Source organism: Zonotrichia albicollis, chromosome 1, assembly GCF_047830755.1.
Source record: "Zonotrichia albicollis isolate bZonAlb1 chromosome 1, bZonAlb1.hap1, whole genome shotgun sequence".
Taxonomy (NCBI): Eukaryota; Metazoa; Chordata; class Aves; order Passeriformes; family Passerellidae; genus Zonotrichia; species Zonotrichia albicollis.
The window spans coordinates 64,262,614-64,282,764 of NC_133819.1; the positions used below are offsets into that span (position 1 = coordinate 64,262,614).

The window sequence follows — 20,151 nt, forward strand, 5'->3', positions numbered from 1 at the left end:
ACAAAAAAAAATTTACAAAAGCACTTATTTCTTTATACATGTCAGCTTTCTTCTTATAAACACAAAAATATTTTAACAAATCTTACAAAGATCAAACCCTTTTGCCCTCCACCAGAAGAAAAGTGGTGAAGAAAGTGTATTACCCAGAGGAAAAGAAAAAAACCCAAAAAATAACATAAACAGAAGGTAAAATCTGCGAGGGGCAGGACAGGGGTCTGTGGCTGCTGCTGGTTCACACCACACACACAAACACACCCAGCGTCAGACTTGGACACCTCCATGTACACACATTTTAAACACAGGCTTTTTTCAGAAATAAGCAATGCTGGGGCAGTCAAAAGAGGTGTCACACAGCGACCCTTGGTGCCTGTAATGCCAATACCAGCATATGGAACAGTTCTGCTTCTCTTCATTCCCAAGCCTTGCTCATTAGGGAAAAGTCAATGATCAGACCAGCTGAGCTCCAAATATCTCATGTGAACTGGAGCTTCTGTGAAACTGGACCAGGCCAGCAGCGAGAGACTTGGAAAATGAATGGATTTGCTCTGGGTTCTTGGGTGTTTTGGAGGTGGGCAGGTAGCTATGGAAAGGGCAAGCTTGAGACAGGGCCCTGGTGAAGATCTGGGACACACTCGAACACGGTGAGACAGCCCAGCACAACAGGTGCCATTGAGCTGGTGACACCCAGAGCCTCACCTGGCCGAGCCCCTTGTGCACCACATCCACCCTGGGCTCCAGGAAGCCATAAAACTCAGGCACCTTCTGGAAATTTAAGCAACTCACTGCACACGTGCTGCAGCTTCGTACGTTCAACCTGTCTGGGATCTCCTGGCACGTGGCCACCAGAAGCTGCAGCTTCTGTCTGGACATCCAGAAGGCATAAGCAAATTACTGACATCCTTAATTTTCATCCAAGAAAAGATAAAGTTTCTGGGGAAGAAGGGAGAAGAATGAGGTTGTGTCCTTGAAAGAGCTGGTGGACCTTGTCAATCAGTATCATCTTTTACAGCTCAGATTGTGATGGTCAATAAAAGCTATTGCTAGGAAACCACCTTTCCTAACAATAGAGATTCGCTCAAATCAAAGAACTAACTTGAAGGATCATAAAAAAACCCTCTGATATAACTACAAAACAGTAGGAAACATTTACTGTGGACTGCACCATATCACAGAAATTTACTTTGCAGGGGCACCATGACCTTCTCTACCGGAAGCAGAAGAGAAAAGCCTTCCAGTATGAATGTAATTAAAATAAATATCATATGATAAAGGCAATGATATTTCATCCTTAGTATTTTATAATTACTAATTATAAATTATATATGCATTGCATAAATTATAATAATAAATTATAAAACTACATTGGTTATGAGAAACTTGACTGTCGTGACACAAGACAGACCTTTGGGTTATGTGTTCAGCAACATTATTCAGCTCTCACTTCATTACTTTGCTAACTAGAGTACAAATTAAAATGAGACTGAAGTTCTCCAGAGTCTTAGCAGTAAGTTAACCTTCCAGAAGACTGCAAGAACCAACTCTTGCTGTTCCAGGAAAGGTAAATTTTCACATCTTTATTTCGAGCCATGTAAATTATGATCTCATCCTACACACTCATGTGTGAGAGATGTCTGACAACTGTTTTATAACTAGCACACTGTTCAACTGCCTCAGCATATTTATAAGATTATCTTCCTGGGTAAGTGTACCCTAGAAAGCCTCCAGAGAGGTTGAATTCTTAAATTATGAATCTATACATGATAAGTATTTTTTATTTATATAAGAAAAATATGTATACAGGATATAGGGTTTTTGGGCTTTTTTCCCCCCCCAGCATATTTCCAAAGAAGTCTGCTTAACAACAGAAGCATCTCCTCTGTGAAGCTCAAAAGCTGCATGGCTCCCTTATCTATTAGCTCTAACAAAGCAGCCCTTATTTAGGTGTTAAAAGAGAACTTCTCAAGTCTCAATAAGTTTTTCTAAACAAGCCAGTCTGGAATTTCTAACTTTGGTCAGGTAACTAAGCATCAAGTTTCTTTTTAAAACCTGGGAGAAAATGGCTGGAAGATTTTTATCCTCATACAAAGAAATCTACTAGCTTTGCTCTAAGACTCTTTGGACTGAAATACAGGATGAAAAATAAGATCATAAAAGGAATTAGTTTGAGAAAGAATGACTGGGAGAAAGAGATTACAGTGCAAAACAGATTTCAAATTTTTAAAGCAGCAGGCACTACAGCACAACCATCCATTGTGGTACCAAAAAATGGAGTTGCCAAAACTTGATATTATTGTCCCATTGTGGAAATGCAGTTGTACCTGCCCACTTATATTTATTTCTTCATGCAAATATGGAGGCAATATCCAGTTTCTCTTAGTTCATTCAAGTAAACTTTGTGTACATTTTAAGCGTATCTTAGGACTTCATGCTGGGTAACTGGACAGACAACAAGATGTAGCATTTAGCATCATTAAAGCATTGAGAAACATTCATTATTGTTAGCCCTTGTGCCCTTCTTTGGGGGAAGCAACCCCATGCACCAAAAATAAACCATCACTTACTTAAGGGCACCCACTATAGCTCTGGAAAAAATACTGCAGAGATGCACTTACGCTGTAGCATGACAAGTGTCTTCTTTAAGAGATGGATTTGGGAGCAGGTATCATCATGCTCATTTTAACACGAGGACATGAAATGCTGAATGGGATCTTCAGCTGTATTTGACACAGATCCAGTGACTGATGGGAAATGGTGTGATATGTGTCCATGGAGATTTGTGGCCAGATGCAGTACAAATCCAGATTTCTAGCACTGGTCTCTTAAACTTAGGAGCTGACCTTTAAACACCTAGAGCCCAATTTTCATAAGGTCTGAATGCCCCTGGCTCAGAAGGAATGGAGTACTTTCCACTTCTGTTCTCCAAGAGAGACATCTGTGAATGCTCTCAGTGTAACATTAAAGGCCCAAAACCCCCAAGGTGTCTCTCAGCGGTCAAAGGCCCAGGAACAAACTGGTGATGAGTCCAGGGTGGGCAATTGCTCCTGTGTGGTACCTGCACTGCCACAGCCCTGGGCTCTCCCCTGGCTGCCATCCCCACACCAGCCACCTGCCACAAGGGCAAGAAGAGAGATGGGAAGAGCAGTGAAGCCTGGTAGTTGGTGATGTGCACCAACTACATCGCACAGAGGGAGCTCAGGAGAGTGGATTTACAGATACCTTGATTAAAAAGAGTTAGATGTTGTCAGTCCTCTCTTTTTTAGTTCTCCCTAATTATTACTAGCATTATTTGTCATGCTTTCAATAAATCTTTTATAAAGTGACTTTAATGTTTCCTGCAAAATTAAAAAAAAAAAAAAAAACAAAGCAACACAAAACAAAAGCCAACACTGTAAAAAGATTGCTGCTAAAATGTTTCTCTGGAAACTCTGTGAGCATAGCCAGTTGGTGCAAAATAGCTGCCTTCTGGAAAACAAAGCATCAGGGCTTTCCTGCTCCCAGCACTTCAGCATAGGTAATGCTTGACTCAGCCAGGCCAGGGTCTACTTAATGCACATGCTCAAGTATTCCCATGCAATGAAAAGCCAGGATACATGGAGCACTGGACACAGCCTTTTTTAAAAAATCAATCTTGTAAAACTTTAATTTTAAGCTCTTAAGATATCCAGAGCTTTTCTTGGTCCATTTGTTGCACCTACACAGCCAAAGGAAGGGGTGCCTGTAGCTTGTGTTCTCCTTATCCAGTTTTTGTGTAAAGACCTCCAGCAAAAGCTTGGGCTACCAATCCACATCTAGATTTCTTAGATGCCTGGACTGGCACTCAGACTGCCAGGCTGTGTTAACTCCTGCATGGTTAATTCATACGAGTTTTGGTGTGCCCACCAGGCACTTAAACTGCCTTCAGCGGCCTTTCTTTAGCAGAGGCAGAACCTGACAGTTTCGTTAACACAACAGTGCTAATGAAAAAAAGATCTGCCACCCTTATTCCAATAGGCATTTTAGCAAAACCAGGCCAACAGAAGGAGGGAGAGGAAAAGGAAAGAAACCAGACTAGCAAAGGATGCATCGGTCATGGGTAAGATGACAAAACATGAAAAATGCTCAAATTTCAACATGCAAAGGATATTGGTACATTGCAATGCTGGTTATGGTTAAAGAGACTGTACAGCTCCTACATCTTTGTCCTTGAGGCTCTGTTAAAGTAAGACTTGCAACTTCAAGTTCATAAATAAAATGGAAATGACAGTAGTGCCATAAAAATGTAGGTAGAAAAATAGTGCAAAGCCAAGGGCTGGACACTTTAATCTGTCACAAGTACCCCAAAGCACTACCATTAGTGCTCTTCAAGAAAACACATACAGAAAACATTCTTTATTTATTATAAATGGCAGTTGCCTGCATTGCACTCTGTATTTAGAATGAACTGTCTACCATTCTGCTTCCCTTCAAAGCTGAGCATGAAGAATAAATACAGCCTTTCACACTGGCGAGCACTGCCTGCCCTCCAGCCACGACTGGTAGCAAAGTCAGACAGTATTTATAAAAGAAATCAATTAAAAAGTAAAACAGACAGTATCATTTAAGGCCTCTGTCCTTGCTAGTCTGCTCAACAGACTACACTTTCTCAAAAGAAGAAAACCTGCCACTTTTGTTACAGTAACCAGAGAGCAAAGTTAAACAGAAAAAAGGTCACATTTACAGCTGCCAAGAAGGCAAAGTTCCTGAGGCTCGGCCAAGCAGCACACACACACAGGCAGCACTCGCAGCACTCCCGGCTGAGCTCCGACAGGGGCAGCCAGGCCCAGCGCCAGCCCGACACCGCGCTCGGGCCCGGCATCTCCTTCAAACCCTGCAGCCCCTGCGGAAAGGGGTTTGGAATTACAACCAATTGTACAGCGCAAACTTGAATCTGCTCCCACAGATATAGAATGCACAGACAGGAGTCCAGAACAAAAGCGCCACCGGCCCCAGTTGTGAGGAGCACCATCCATTAAGGAAATAAACTCCAGGGAGCAGAGTCTGATCTCAGCTACTCCTGACTGAAGAGCTGCAGTAATTCCAGCTCTTCAGTGAGCTTTCAGTGAACTTACACAGGTGTAACTGATACCAGGGCTTGAACTGGTTTGGCAGTGATGCACCACATTAAAGTGAAGCACTTATTAACGGACAGCCTTCCAGATTTAGAGTAACTAAAAAATATCACTAACAGAGTTTGTTAACCTTGAGCAGGACAAGAGAAATACCCACCAATGGACAGAGGTCACATTTACACAGCATTTCTCAAGTATTCACTTCAGCAGGTCCATAAGGTTTTGAAGGAGGGCTTGGCTTAGCCTGGTTTCAATAACTTTTTATCAGGGTTCTTGTCACCCCATGTAAACTGTTGAAAAAAATATACTGACTGCCCATATGTACTTAGTATATCTGTGCCCATGCTGCCACTCTGCACAGACCCAACGCTCTGCACAAAGTGGGAATTGTATCACAGTCTTTCTTACGATATTACCTTCACTGTGAGTTTTCTACACCCATGGTACTGACAAAAGGCATGCCCAATGGCAGGGAAATATGCATATTCCTAATATTTCATGGTAGATATGTCATGTTAATGTGAAAAAAATAGCAGCTTTCTCAAGGTCCAGTCTCTCAAAAGAGAGCCCTATCTTAGAAACAGTTTTGTTGGTTTTTTACTTCTGTAGTTGAGATCAATGGCAAAAATCAAATTGATTTCAATGCTGAAAGAAATGCCATGGCAGCCAATTGACAGGAAACTACCAAACGTATTTTCTTAATGGTTTGTTACATTTAACTGTACACAAGCTATCAGACAGAAGAACCTAATCAGGCTTTTCCCTCTCCCTCTTTCACAAAAGACCCAAAACTTTCTGAGAAATCTGAGTGTCACCAAGAACCAACAGCAAGCACGACAGTAATGACTGAATCTGCAAAGAAGAGTAATGCAGCAGGATCAAGTTATGTGCAGCTGATGGAAAATGGGAATGTTCTATCAGTCTTGAATAGGGTATGAAGGACTGAATGGTGTCCTGTTTTCCTCTTCAGGAAGCAAAAACCTACACTGGATGTACTGCACAATAATCTGGACTTGTTAGTGATAGAGTAGCCTGTAAAGAATAGGCACTTATCCCAAGAACTGGCAAAAAAAGGGAGCATTATTTGGTAGGTATGGCACCAAAACACAACCATTGTGCTTCCTCACATACGTATGCTGTACAGATGGAGACTCAAAAAGACACAGAGTTTTAGGTTGTCGGAAGGCTGGGTTTTTTCTTTTTGCTCCGGCAAGATTTGCAAATGCAACAGATGATGCATGGAGATGCCACAAGCAGCAATGGGGAGGTCACCAACGCTATGATACCTAGTCCAACGAGGATCCCCACAACCTGAAAGACAGGGTGGTGAAAAATACATATTTAGATAGCATGGAAAATAAAATATGCATGTGCATGCATAAACATAGCATAGGTCACCAAAAAAAAAAATGAAAATATGAAAATAATAATCTTGGGTCTTCTCCGAAGGCTAAAATCTCTTTGCTTCATGCATGCATGAGAGATCTGCCCAGCTGGTTAGGAACACACCTGTGTTCTGTTCCACATCACTGAAGCCCGTGAGTGGCCCAGCTTGTTTCTGCAAGGGCCTCTGTCGTAATGCCGTAAGAAAATATCATTCTGAAAAACAAAAGGAGAAGCTGTAAGAGCAGGTTAGAGAACTGCAGGGAGAAGTTCAAGACCAGAGTGGAAACACAACCTTCCTGGCACTGCTTTGAAATTGCCACCTGCCAGCAGACAAGTTCACCTGTCTTCCAAATCATTACCTAGAGTAACTTGCAATTTCAGAAATTGACGTATGTTTGGCACCTGAGCTATCATACAGCATCTTTCCTCCTCCACTTTTAAAAAGCATAAGCACATGAGTTCCACCTAATTGCACAAGTACCTAGGCTATAATTTGGTGATGATAAAGGGAACTGAAAACAACAGGCATTTCTGAAACCTAGCAATGTGAGGGATCATCCTCCTGAAGTATTTTACCTTCTGTTCTCCTGCTGTACCTACTTCACAGTAATTCTCTTCTTAGACTTAACAGGAAAATATAAAAAGTACAAAAATCCTGTTGAATTTCTCTTTTACCATTAATACTCATTAAACTACTCATTCTTTTCTTCAGAAGGTGACTCATGCCCTGCATTACCCTCCCTAAACCACTGTGCTGTAACCTGATGCTGCTTCCCCTTTCATTTTTCAGCTCTGCTCTCTGGCTTTGCAGGTACTACCTTCATCTACGCCTGGAGCTCCTGTAACCCCCACACATTCAGAAAAACTACATTTGAATCACACAACTACAGCTTCTTTCTCTCTGTCTCCCTTTGAACTGACAAAAACTCGATAAGGGAATGTCTGTGGACTCTGCTAGAATGTGACACTCCTCAGGTTCAGCACTGTGTTAAGCAATCACCGTGTACTGCATGTACTCTGAGGCAAGCCCTAAGACTCATGTTGAAAAAGCACGTTCGCCCACACAGAAAGGGGACATAACACTAAGAAAAACCTGTTTAGTGTGCTGAGTAAAGGATGAAGACTGAGAAAGTCTCATTGTTTGCTGGCTGTGGAGTACAAAAAAGACAAGAAAAGCTACGCAGCACATAACATTTTATTTCAAGTGCTGGTAAAGTCCTTTTCATGCTCCCACAGCTGTTACTGATGACTGTGCCAAAAGGGCAAGCTGCCATATATACAAGTGCATTACTTCCAAGACTCTTCATGCTGCTAGGATACTTGAAGTCCACACAAGTTGAGACTGGTTTGCAACCTTTGAGAAGTAACTAGCAACATGCACTTCACAATCTGTGTTCATGATCCAACATTTTTATCCTCAAGCCTAATAGCCAATCATTCTCTTCAGCAAACTTGGCACTAAAGATGGACTAGTAAAGGAGACTTGGTGCTCCCTAGCCACCATAACATGGAACAACCACCTTCACCCAGCATCATATCAGTTTTAGACAGACTGTGTCCTTTGCTGTTGAAACAGGTGGAAGACATCTATTTCCCTCACTCTCAACCAAACTGTTTTTAGGAAGAGGGAATCCAAGCAAGGTATTGCTGGAACAAACCTCCAGAAAGCAATGTGTTAGTCCCATCTCCCTCAAAGAACTAACATGGGACCCACAGACATGGCCATAACCCTTTATGGAAGAAATAAAAAACTATATTGATATAATTAAAAGGACTGGGTGAAAGAAAGGAAAACAACTGAGTCAGAAGCTGAATTGAGCCAAGAAATTTGCTAGGACAGCAATAAACTAACAAAAAGCTTGAGCAGGGCCTTGGACTAACCCTTAACCCCATTATCCTTTATCCTGGTGTTTTTTCTGCAGCACTTACATCCAAGTTCTGTAGACAATACCAGCAAAATGTGTGCTTGCAGTTCTTGCACATCATCTGAGCACAGCCCTCGTTTCGCTCAATATAAATTCGACAAACTGGGCACTGCTTAATTGGTGCCTCTGTCTCTGCTCCAATAAGGAATCTGGAAAAGTAAGGAAACATTAAAGTGAGATTGTGAACATATTGGTTGGTATTCAGGTCCACTGCCTGATGCATATCGTGCTTATCTTTCAGAGCATCTAATGTTGCCCTAAGTGTCCTCAGTGTGTGAAGCTTCTTATATTCAGTACAATACATTGAAACATACTCGCTACTAGGCGTAAGACTATTAATGTCACACAAAAGTGAAAATCCCTTGCCTTGTTCCTTTATGCTGTATAAAAATAACACTCACTACACCCACAATTAATCACCTATAGCATTAAAACTTAGCATTTTGTTACAGAGACCTTACACAATTCATTTAACAGGACTGGATTATGCAACTCATAATCCTTGTCTGAATCCTCCTTGTCTGAATAAAATAGGCTTAAACTGTACCACAGCCAGAGATCACACCTAGAGAAGAAAAATCACAGCAAGAGCTTTTTGGCAACACCTATTCCATGGAGTGTCTAGCAAGCAGAATGCTCTAGGTTTTAAGTTTTTCATTTATTGAAAAAAAATTATAGAAAACTTTGAAAACAAGACTCAACATAACCTGATTCTGAAAACAAAGATGGATAGCCAAAGACATGACATAGTTTAAACACAAAAGCATCTCTTCTATAGATTAATGGCTTTTCCAAACTGATGTGCAGGTTGTTTGCAGTTAAGGAAAATGAGCATAAATAAGGCTTCTCACTCCAAGTGAAATTTACACTCTGTAGGAGTTAAGGTTTTTCTATGCAAAGATTCTGTAAATATTAAGCAGGGGTGATTTCTTAACCACAGTATTAGTAAAATTTGGATCTTGCAATATTGGTATATTGGATTTTTAGTACGGGCACAGGTCATAATTCTAGAATGTGAACAAAGCCTTTAGGCAGATTTAAAGTCCTGGAGGGCTTCACCTTTCAGAAGTGTCAGCTGCAACCCAAGCTTGACAAGTACATAGATAATATTAAGTATTTAAAAATAAAATTTAGCATTTAAAGTAATATTTAGACTGAAATTGTATTTAGGAAACACCAGGAGAGTTGGACAGTCTCCAAGCTGAAGCTGTGGACCTAGAAGGAAGCTGCTCCATGAACGCAACGTGAGGCCCTGTGATGGAAAGAACCAAAAGATGGCACAGCCATCGTGGATTCCCATCTTACCCCTGCTCAGTGGGTACCGGGGTCATTTGGTTTTCCTGGCACAGGTGCTGCCCGTGCCATGGCTCCTTGCAGGAGGAGCAGAAGGTCAGGCGGCAGGCGGGGCACTCCACTGGCACTGGCGCTCCCGATTCGCTCGGTGCGATGTGGCACACAGTTTGGCAATCGGCTGTGGGGCACCATGTTCTCTGGGGGTCCAAATGGACTTCTGAAATGCAACAGAGAGAGAAATAAAACTCTTTATGCAGTCCCCTTCTTGTCCCAGTGACATGTGTCTAGGTACACAGCACCCAATTCTGCACAAGGGTGTGGAAGCCAAAGTGCTCCACACCCACACCCACGGACATTTGGGCCTGCTCTTCTTCAGGCAGGTCTGCATTTGTCCTCTGCTAAGCAGTTGCACTGAAAGCATTGCGACAATAGAAATACACTACACAGAATGTGTTCCTTGCCTTTTTATAGCAAGGTTCAAAATATGAACCTAGCTGCTGCTGGCTGAGAAGCAAGTGTCTTTTGTAGCACTAGGCCACTCCATGTCTTGGATATGTGCAAGCCATGCAGTAACTTCCATGTAAACAGCAGAAGGACTGTAATTAAATTAATGTCAAGTCACTTTCCATGCCTTATTTACTATCCTTTATCTATAAATTGCAGTTAATATTCACTGTATCATATCATTATTATTTGTCTGGTATCAGATTATCACAGGAGTCAAGATTCAGGGTGTAGACACTGAGTTACAGTCATCACCACATGGCAGAGAATGATAAATGTTGATCCTCTCTCTCACTTCCAAATCTTTATTCAAGGACTTTACAACAAAAACCCAGCTGGGACACATTCACTGTTGGTCATTTGCTACTCAATTCCATGAGGTGCATGAACACTCACACCCTCAGAGCCTCCCCAGAAAAGGGCTGTCAGGAGCTACCTTGCCCCTCCTCCTTCCCTAGGAGCTCTCTGTTACCACCACTGAAAATAAATAGATGGAGGGGATGTCTCCAAAGTCAATGGAAATCCTGACCGTGAGATGGCAAAAGGCATTACAAGGTACTTCCAGCAGATAAAATTAGTTGTCTCACTTGAAACAAAAAGCTTCACAAGGACCTCATATACGAGTTCTCCGGCAAATTTTGCTGAAAGCACATATGGACACACAGGTACACACTACTCTGAAAGCACATATGGACACACAGCTACACACTACTCTGACTTTGGGTAATTTCTGAGTCTGTGTCAGAGAGCTCCAACATATGCAGAGAATTTCTATTTCCATGCAAAGGTTGTCACCTATAATTTAGGCAGGACAGCAAAACACCTGTGCCATCTACCTTCAGCCATTTCATGGATCTAGTTGCATTCTTTTCTCTTACTGTCTTGCACACACTTTGTTTGCCTCTCAAAACAAACATTTTGCTTTCTATTGAATGAAAGCAAAAACAAATAAGATCTCGGCTTCATTAGTAGGGAGAAGAGAGCCACAGCAAATCAAGTAACTTTTCATATTTACATACTTTTAAAAGGTAATGTCCTGAGTGAGAAATTTTTATTTCTCTAGGTTCCTTTGGTGTCTCTTAAAAGAAACCCTGAATTGGTTAAGACTATGGCCTAGTACTTGCTATTGCATTTAATCCTTCACACACCAGATTCTGCATGTTTTCTGTTGAAAATTCAGCTTTGTAAACCTAAATTCCCCTATCCTGTGTTTGGGTGAAAGACAGAATGCCTGGTTTTGACATCATTGGGAGGAGGAGAACTGGGTTGTAAACCTGTTTTTTACAAATTTGTTGCAGCAAGATGTAATGCAAGAGATGAAAGTCCCTCCTTCTCCCACTTCCTCCATCTTACAAAGAACCTACAGATGGTGTTTTGCAATCCACGCTGTCTCATACTGTTTGGTTTGCCATGGAGCACAAGCGAAACCAGAAACAGCTAAAAAGGCACAGCCAAAAAAGGGAAAGAGGCTATCATCCTGCTCTGGCAAGTTGCTCCATCTCTTGGTTAGGGCCATTTCTCTCCTGAGGTTTTCCTCTGCTACCCTGCAGCCAGTTCAGCCACAGCTCCCTCAACTCTCAGGAGGAAAGCCTTCCCAAACAGTGCCAGTTTTGGGCAGGGATCTGGCCAGTTTTCATAAAACATCCAAGCAAGCAGGTGAGATGTAGGTGGGAGACAGGAGGAATGCAGCACCCTGAAGAAAATAATTTCTGGCTCAGAAGGATAGGACTGAAAGGATAAGACTGTGTTTCACAGAAATCTCCATTTAAAACAGACTACGTTTGAGTCAGGCATAAAATGGAGATTCTCCTCATCTACCACTCAGCCTACTGGCAAATATTATGCATGTGCTCTAACCACTTACCATTCTGTTGACTACATCAACACCATCCTTATAGACATAGAACAATTCTGTTTTTCTAATAAATATGTTTCACAGAAACGCTGTGGCTTAGCCCTGACTGGATGCAGAGAAGTTACAGATATGCAAAAAGTCTTGTTTTTAAAAACACATTTGCATTCTAAGAACACAAACCCCACATGAGAATAGCTTCTTATCAGTGCATCTATTATTAAATTTAACAATTGTCTGTAGATACACCATTCTATACCAATTACTTCTCACTATGTTTCCACACAATATTATTGGCCCATTAAAAAAAGAAAGCAATGAAAATGAGAAGATATATATTCTATTAACATAGCTAGCACAGATTGGGGATGAGGGAAACGGCTGTTGGATGTGTAAGTCCTTCCTGGGGTGTTCCAAATTTTCCTCAAAATTAATCTCACAGTGGAAAACATCTGGACAATAAGTTGAAGATCAGGAAGGAGTCTCTGGACAGATTCTGGGTGCGAATTCATCCCCAGCAGATGCCATCAGTGAAGTCTATTGCTGGTTTCAGAAAAAGAGTGTCAGACCAGGGCAGGCAGGCTTTGCCAGGTAAGGTTCAGGTCTGAGACTGGTGCTCCAGGTCATCAGAAGCTGATAAGTCAAGTCCCAAGTTCCACTGACGAGTGCAGAAAGGTCAGCCTTGGGGACAGCATTAATTCCAGGATAGGCAAAAGGTCTTGGATAAGGCTGGGATTAGTGCTGGGTGTCCATGTCAGAGCTTTAGCTAGCAGGAATTGTTGTTCCCAGACATCAGTAAGCTGGATTTATTGCTGGGGCCAAAAGGCAAGGCAAAAGGGCTATGCCTAAGTCTGCTGCTCGGACACCAGTTTTATCATAAAAGAGTAAGGGCAGATCTTAAAATCATAATGAAGAGAGATAGCAGAGGTGGAAGAGGATTTGTCAGACTTAGGCAAGAAAGAAAAGGAAAGAAGGATTTAAAAACTAGACAAGTTTCAGGCTTCTCTGCGTGGGAGGCAGTAAAAAAAAAAAGTAACAAAAGATCATGAGTTCAGCTTTGGCTAGTTACAGAGGAAGAGATACCAGGAAACCAATAGTTTCAGAGTCTTTAGTAAAAAAAGGTTTCACATAAAACAGAATAATGTATTGCAAGAAAGTCCCTTTTTCTTAACCCTTTAATATGGTGAATTAACAAGCTGTGATTTCCATTGTCTAGGACTGCAAACAAGCCACTGATTAGATTACGAACTGGAGAGACTTTGTAAGAAATTAAGAATAAACAAGAAAGTGGTAAAACAGGAGAAAGAAACAAAAAATAAAACCAAGGTTTGGGATTTTTTTTTTCTTTTTGTTTGACCTGAGTGCCTGAATATCATATCTACAATCTGCATTTGCCCATAAACTCTGGGGTATATTTGAGTATTATGAGCAGGTTTTCTACTTTGTGGTCATTCACAAGGATTCATGTCAGATGAGATTCTGTAAAAACCTATATATTCTTCTACCTCACCAACTTTTCAAGTGCGTTATTTTGCCTAATTTTTATAGACCTCTGCACTGTCTCACACAATCCACTGCATCTAAGCAGGCATGCAGAGTAAGAATAGAAATCCAGTCTTTCAAGGAAAGTTTGAGAACAGGCAGAGTGGGGCAGTGTCTCAGACACACCACTCCGCACACTACCATGCACTGAGGTCTTTAAAAACACTGCACCTTCCAGCTGAAACTTTGAAGCTGGTGGCAGTCTTTAAAAGCAGGAAGGGGATCTCATCTTTCTGACTAGCAAGTTTCTTCTTCAGCCTTGTCAAGGACCATCTCTTGATGCCAAAGAATGACCTCTGGGCATAGGAAATCTTGACCTCAGTGAGACCTTCAGTTTTAAACTTCTCTACAAAGTAGGCCTTCCTCAGGAATGAGGGGACTACTACTCCTTGGGAAGAAAAACTCTACTAGATGAACACACATGAGGCTTTTACATAAGCAAAGCTATTTTGCAGGGATGCTTGCAAAAATTCACATTGCATTTCAGAGTACATGTCCCCCAGAAGCTCTGAAGATCCCTAGGGATGTGTAAAAGGACTGTGTGCCCTGGCCAGCACCAGCCTCTAGCACCTTGACAAGTTGTACCAGTACAACCACCTCAAGGACCCAAGATGAACATGCCATCAGAAGAACAGTGGAGCCCCAGGCACACAGTCTGAGAGTGCTGCCCACAAGCTTGAGTTGAAGTCTGGTAATTCGTTAAGATGCTGCTTTTTTGATTCTGCAAAACAGAATTTCGACTTTGTCTGCGGAGCACAGCCAGACCTAGTGACTGCTCCTGAACTATTTCAAAGCAAAGACATCTCCTCTGTCTCTTCCTTAACTCACTCCACAGGCTCTGTCTCTGCCATATATAACAGTGCTGCCTCCACTGACGAAAGAGAAAGTAATAGAGACAAAAAGCTTCACACCTCGTTCAAACTTCAACCTCTTGTATAACTCAAACTGGTCAACAGGAACCAAACAGGCAATCTGAAATGAGAAACACACAAAAGAAGCATTAGAAATAGAAACTTTTAAAAGTTAATAAGTGCTGTAATAGGACACAAAATGAACGATACGCACAAGCTGAAACGTCCAAGGTAAAAAGAGTGTAGTTTTTTTTCAAACTCCAATATTTATAGACTTTCAAAAGTGACTATGGATTGGAGGATGAAATTGCCACTTCTCAAGCCACACTGGTCAAACTAACAATTCATCAAATTTTTCTTCTTCCAGAAAGGAATGCAAAACAATCATTATTTACATGAAAAGCATGAAAAGCGTGTGAGAAACTCTAATACAAAAATGTAAACATCAGAAGGCTTAGAAGAACTTAGAAGAACAGGGTGACAAATAAGCACTATGTTCTACACACCTGCTTTCCTGAGCTGGCTCTCAAATTCACCTTTTTGTTCCTGCTTGCATTCAGCACCACATTCTCCCACACCCTGACTTCTTCTCCAAAACTTAAAAAAGTAGTTCTGAACCTCCCCTATATTTCAGCCACACAACTCAGTAGTGCAGCCTATGTCTTTCTTTCCATGCACATGCAAACCTTCTCTGTGGATTCCATATTTACTTCAGGCTTCCCAGTTTTATTTCATGTTGGTTTAGTGTAACAAAGGGTGACATGCTGCCAGCCCTGGAGACTGCAGCATGCTGCTGTTCATGCACAAGAATACAGCTCAAATGAATGGTTCTTCATTCACATCTCCCAGTGTTAATGGCAGGGGCCACTTAGCTCTCAGGAGCTGAAAGGCAGTCTGGTTTCCATTTTTTATTCATTTCATGGGCCATGTTTGGGCCAAGACAGCTAATGCCATTGCTGTTGGAATTTGCCTTAGACACGGAGCAACCTACTGGTTGCTGACTGAAGTTAACAAATGTAGCTGGCATAGACAAACAGGCTTTCCTGATACATTTTACACATTACCCTAATTAAACTAGCAGCCTAAAAGGCTAAATGCTCTAATCTCCAATTAACACTCTACGTAAGAAGACCAAGTGTCCTATTTAAAACTAAAAAGCAAACCTGCATACAGGCTATGGAGAGGTTTAAAAGGAACTTCATAGGCACTTCAGGAGTCACATGTTTGTCAGATTCAGAATGTGGGACCATTCTCTTTATCTGATCCATTTGTAATATTGTACCAGCACTGGAAATATTTTTCTGTTTTACTGAAAATAAACCTAGAATAACATAAGACCTGGGACCTGATCATTTGAAGCACAGTGAGACAGTGTAGAACTGACAGCTTCAAAATGGCCTCAGTGAGAGGCTTTCAAATCTCTCATCCAGCATCCAACCACAGTCCTTCAGATTATTGTAAAGGGCAAAATTTACCCTCAGTGAAGTAGACACTGGCCCTTGCTGTCCTTCTCAGTTGTAGGGCAGAGCACCCATGAGAAGAAATAAAATGGCAAAAATCTAATATATATTTAATATCATGCTATGAATCATGCTATGAATACATTTTCTTTCACAGATGGAAAAAAACTGTATTATAAAATACAAAATTGCTTTATTAATATCTCAAATAATTTGGACTTGATTGTACACAACTGTATTTTGTAGCAGATACTTGGCTCATTTATTTAACTAAAGCCAGAGGAATACAAAAATGAATCCAAATTATGTCAAGATTTAATAATTTAAAGATTCATATGGCTTTAATTAGTTAATATTTAAGATTAATATGACTGTAAGACACAGAGATTTTTCTGAGAAACTCTTCACCTGTTCATAAGAAGTCAGCTGAAGTACTCTTGGAAAATATTAAAAAAAAATCAAATGGGTAAAAAGAGTGAAGTTTAGCAATTTCAGCAATGACACATCATTTCAGTTTTGCCCACTCCTCCCCAGGGCAGCTTCACATATAAATAGTTTGGAAAATGAAAAGAGTCATCTGCATTTCTTTAGCTGGGTGAGCACTGGCAACTACTTTAAATTTTCCTTCATTACAACTAAATTAAAACAGTGAGTCTCAATGCTGTAAGAGCCACTTGAGTGAATTGTTTAGTTGGCTGGGGTCCTTCTGTACTTGCTTTTTCTTCTAACCAACAGTTTTTTCAAGAGCAGTTCTATTGAGCCCAGAATTTCCCGTGTATTAAAAATCAGCCTTTTTCATTACAGTGGGAGCAGAGTTATGCATCTTAACTCAGATTTCAATAGGAAGCAGAGGCACTGCTGAAAGCTTCCCATTCTCCTGGGGAAAACTTGAGCTTACCATGCCAGCTTTCCCCACTGGCTTCACTCAGCTCCACTCTTTTTCCTACGTATCCTCTTCAGAGCTCAGCTTGTCCCTCCCTGCGTGCAGCTCTGGTGCTGAACACATGCAGCCCATCATCTGGGACACTGACTCCCACAGGCTTGGAAAGGCCAGGTCCTGATGGCACCCACACACAGGTCAGCCTGAGAGGGGCTGAGCCAAAGCCTCTGACAGATTTAGCATCTTCAGGCACGAGGAAAACAATGCACAAATTCCTGCTGCTGCCTGAATTCAGTGCCATGTGAAAGCTGTATGTGCAAACTTAATTGAAAAAAAAAAAAAACCAAACAAACATGAATATCAGGTCCCTATAAAAAAACAGCCAATCCTTTCCTCAGGGAACTTTTAATCTTATTTATACCTAATCAAGAAGGACAGTATTAAGTACAATAAGGGGATTAGGTGTTTATCTCCTCCTACTTGGCATCAGTCTAAATGTCCATTTCCAGACAACTTCTCAAGCCCCACCTGAGTGTCTGTCCATCCCAAACACCTCCTCTCCTGCACAATCACTCATGTCTCTGGGCTGGTCAGGGCATGGAAATCTGGGGAGGCAGCAAACCAGCAACCCAGCAGATGGCAAAGAGCCAAAATAGGAAGACCATGAGCATACCAGAAAACAGACTTTTCTTATTCTATGCTATGAAATTATTCAATGTAGGAAGAAATGCTAGAGGACAGTCTGGTGAACTTGTCTTTTTTTCTTTTTAATACTGGGGGTTTTAATTAAAAAAAGATAGAGGTAAGAACACTCCTCTCTTGAAAATATCTTGATTTGAGACTTATTAGGCTGTTAGGAGTTGAAATAAGTTTTCTGATTTCCCACACCCTGTAAGCAATATCTGCAGTTAAAATCCTCTTGCTATACAGCACAAGGATACACAAGAGCTATTGCTAAGAACAGCAGCATTCACTTGAAGTAAAAACATTGATAGACAAAAGCAAAATTCTGAAGGCTTACTACCACAAAGGGCTCCAGCTGGATCCTTGTCAAGCATTCAAAAAGATCATGTCATGAAATGTGTCACAATAACCAGGGTCCCTGCTACTACATGAGACAAAAGAGCAAAGAAAGGAAATTGAAATGGTTCAAAATAATTTGGTTCAGTGTACACAGCAACAAACTTTTCCAGGCAGTGCAGTAACCAGGACCCAAGGAAGAACAACTCCCCTGTTTTTAAATACTTTCCCTTTACACAGTGGAAAGGGAAAATCACTACTCCACCTATTCTCAGACTTTCAAGGGACATGCAAGGAGGCAATCAAGCAAATTGAATAGATCTTACTTCCTTTCACACCCATATGAATCAAACTTTGATAATGCCAAGGGAGGGAAGTTCAGCGGGCCAAAAGCTTCTCCCTCTCTCACTTTGGCAGACAGGCAGTGTCGAAGTGAGGGAGCGACCACCTTTGTTGTTCTTTCGCATCTGACTCCGGTTTATTCATCAATCAGTCACTTTTTATAACCGTGTTAATTAAGTTCATGCATATTGCAAAATCTGAGCTCCTGACAGGCTGTAGAGAAAACTTCAGCTCCTCCTTTTGTTTACAATACCTGAAGTTAGTTTACTGAAACCAAGATCAGTGTTCTCACCCTGATATGAAAGGTTCCCAAAACCTTCATATCTATTCCCAGACTGACTGTCTGCTCCCAGTAGCAGCCAAGGACAGAACGGTCTGAGAATCTTGTTGTTTATATAGAAGGTAGCTGAGAACCTAATTATTTACAGGATCAAGCCTGGGAAAGGCTGCTTTTACAGCAGGCTTCTATATTTCTTTAAGGCACCTATCTTTCTTGAACCAGGCTCTCCACAAGGCAGCAAGGGCAGATCCTACACTGGCAGAAGAATTTGCTAAGGGTGGCATTGCCCACCTCTGCCAAAGCCCCACTCACAGAGGCACTGTCTTCTCTTGCAAGCAGTGTAAAATGGCTCCAGCAGGGACTCTGGTTTGCTTTTGAAAGGGGTATGGGAGCTCAGTCTCTATGCTGCTAGAAATTACACCCACAACTTTCTTTGTCAAGCTACTATGCTCACTAGACTCATAATGAAATACTAAATTATTCATGTTCTCCATTAAAGAGCTCTTCTCTTATTTAGCGACAAATAAAAACAAAATTAAGGCTCTCTCACTTGCTCCCCTAGGTTTTACTTAAAAACAAGTAAATAAGAAGAACAAAAATTTTTATTTTGACCCTGAAAAAGATAGGTCAGCCTGCAACATTTTCTCACATTGCTTCTCATTTTACCATTTCAATCTCTACTGCAGCAAAGCAGTAAATTTTGAAATTAAAAATAAAACTGATATTTTAGACTGAGTCCCAGTGGGATTTTGTGTTTGGCTAGGTATGGAATATAAGGCAATTAAGAATTCTAAGATCTGGGTTACTGTCCTATTTCAGCATTGCTTTACAGAGTGCTGACAGCCCTCTGTCAGGTTAGCACTGGTGTGGATCACAGATTTACACAGACAGAGGGACAACGAGCAGAACCTGCGCTGCGTGCAAAGGGGGAATTCTGGACAAACTTAAGAACCCAAATCAGTGCCTCCTTTACTGACTGCTGCACAGTTTTAATCCAAATCAGATTGTGCATACATGGATCACTGCATAGATGTTATAAACCCCAGAACAATACAGGAATCAGAAACAGCAAAGCACAATGCCCTAGATATTATCCAAGTGAGTATTACAGTAGAAATCCCTGTATGCAGTGGAGATTTACCCTGATTCATAGCTTACACTGGTGACTGGATTCACACCAAGCAAAATAATTTCAAACCATGATAAATTACCCCTTATTTAGATTAGCGATATTAACTGGTCCAATTACATCAATGGAGCAAGTTCCCAAGAGAGGCAGGAATATTCTGGACAGAAGAATTCTGCAAGTTTAAAGAGAACTGTATTAACAAAAGATGTTCCTTCTACCTTCTGCTTCCAGGAAGGAATCCAAGTAGTCTTTGTTTATTGTGCCACTGGAGCTTGAAAGGGCAAACATTTTGTTTGACAAGACTGTTTTGGACTTCCCCTGTTTTGTGTAACCAGCTATTTGAAAGAGAGTCCGTAGCCAAAGCCACTGCCTTACCACCACCACCCCTCATTTATTTCTGCTACACAACAGCTATACTACAAGCTGCTATCTAGATGTAACAGGTCAAGATGTGACCTAGGATTGCACTTGATTTCAAGCACTTCAGTGGAACAGCTCCTTCTGTTCAAATGCACTATTTGTCAAAACAAAAAAACTACTGGGAAATAAACCAGTTTCAACTAGATTTTGTTGAAGGAAAAAGAAACCCAAGCCAGAGGG

General features: G+C 41.2%; 1 protein-coding gene across 2 annotated transcripts in view; it reads right to left on the reverse strand.

The window, feature by feature from the left end:
* Nucleotides 1-320: 320 nt before the first annotated feature.
* Nucleotides 321-20,151, reverse strand: part of RNF144B (ring finger protein 144B) — a 53,852-nt gene continuing 34,021 nt past the window's right edge. For both annotated transcript variants that reach the window (XM_074542950.1, XM_005481773.4), the window contains exons 4-8: nt 14,501-14,561; nt 9,704-9,908; nt 8,403-8,547; nt 6,597-6,686; nt 321-6,398 (exon numbers count right to left, since the gene is read on the reverse strand). In XM_074542950.1, the coding sequence (XP_074399051.1) occupies nt 6,258-6,398; nt 6,597-6,686; nt 8,403-8,547; nt 9,704-9,908; nt 14,501-14,561 (642 nt within the window). In that variant the 3' untranslated portion in view covers nt 321-6,257. The remainder of the gene's footprint in view (nt 6,399-6,596; nt 6,687-8,402; nt 8,548-9,703; nt 9,909-14,500; nt 14,562-20,151) is intronic.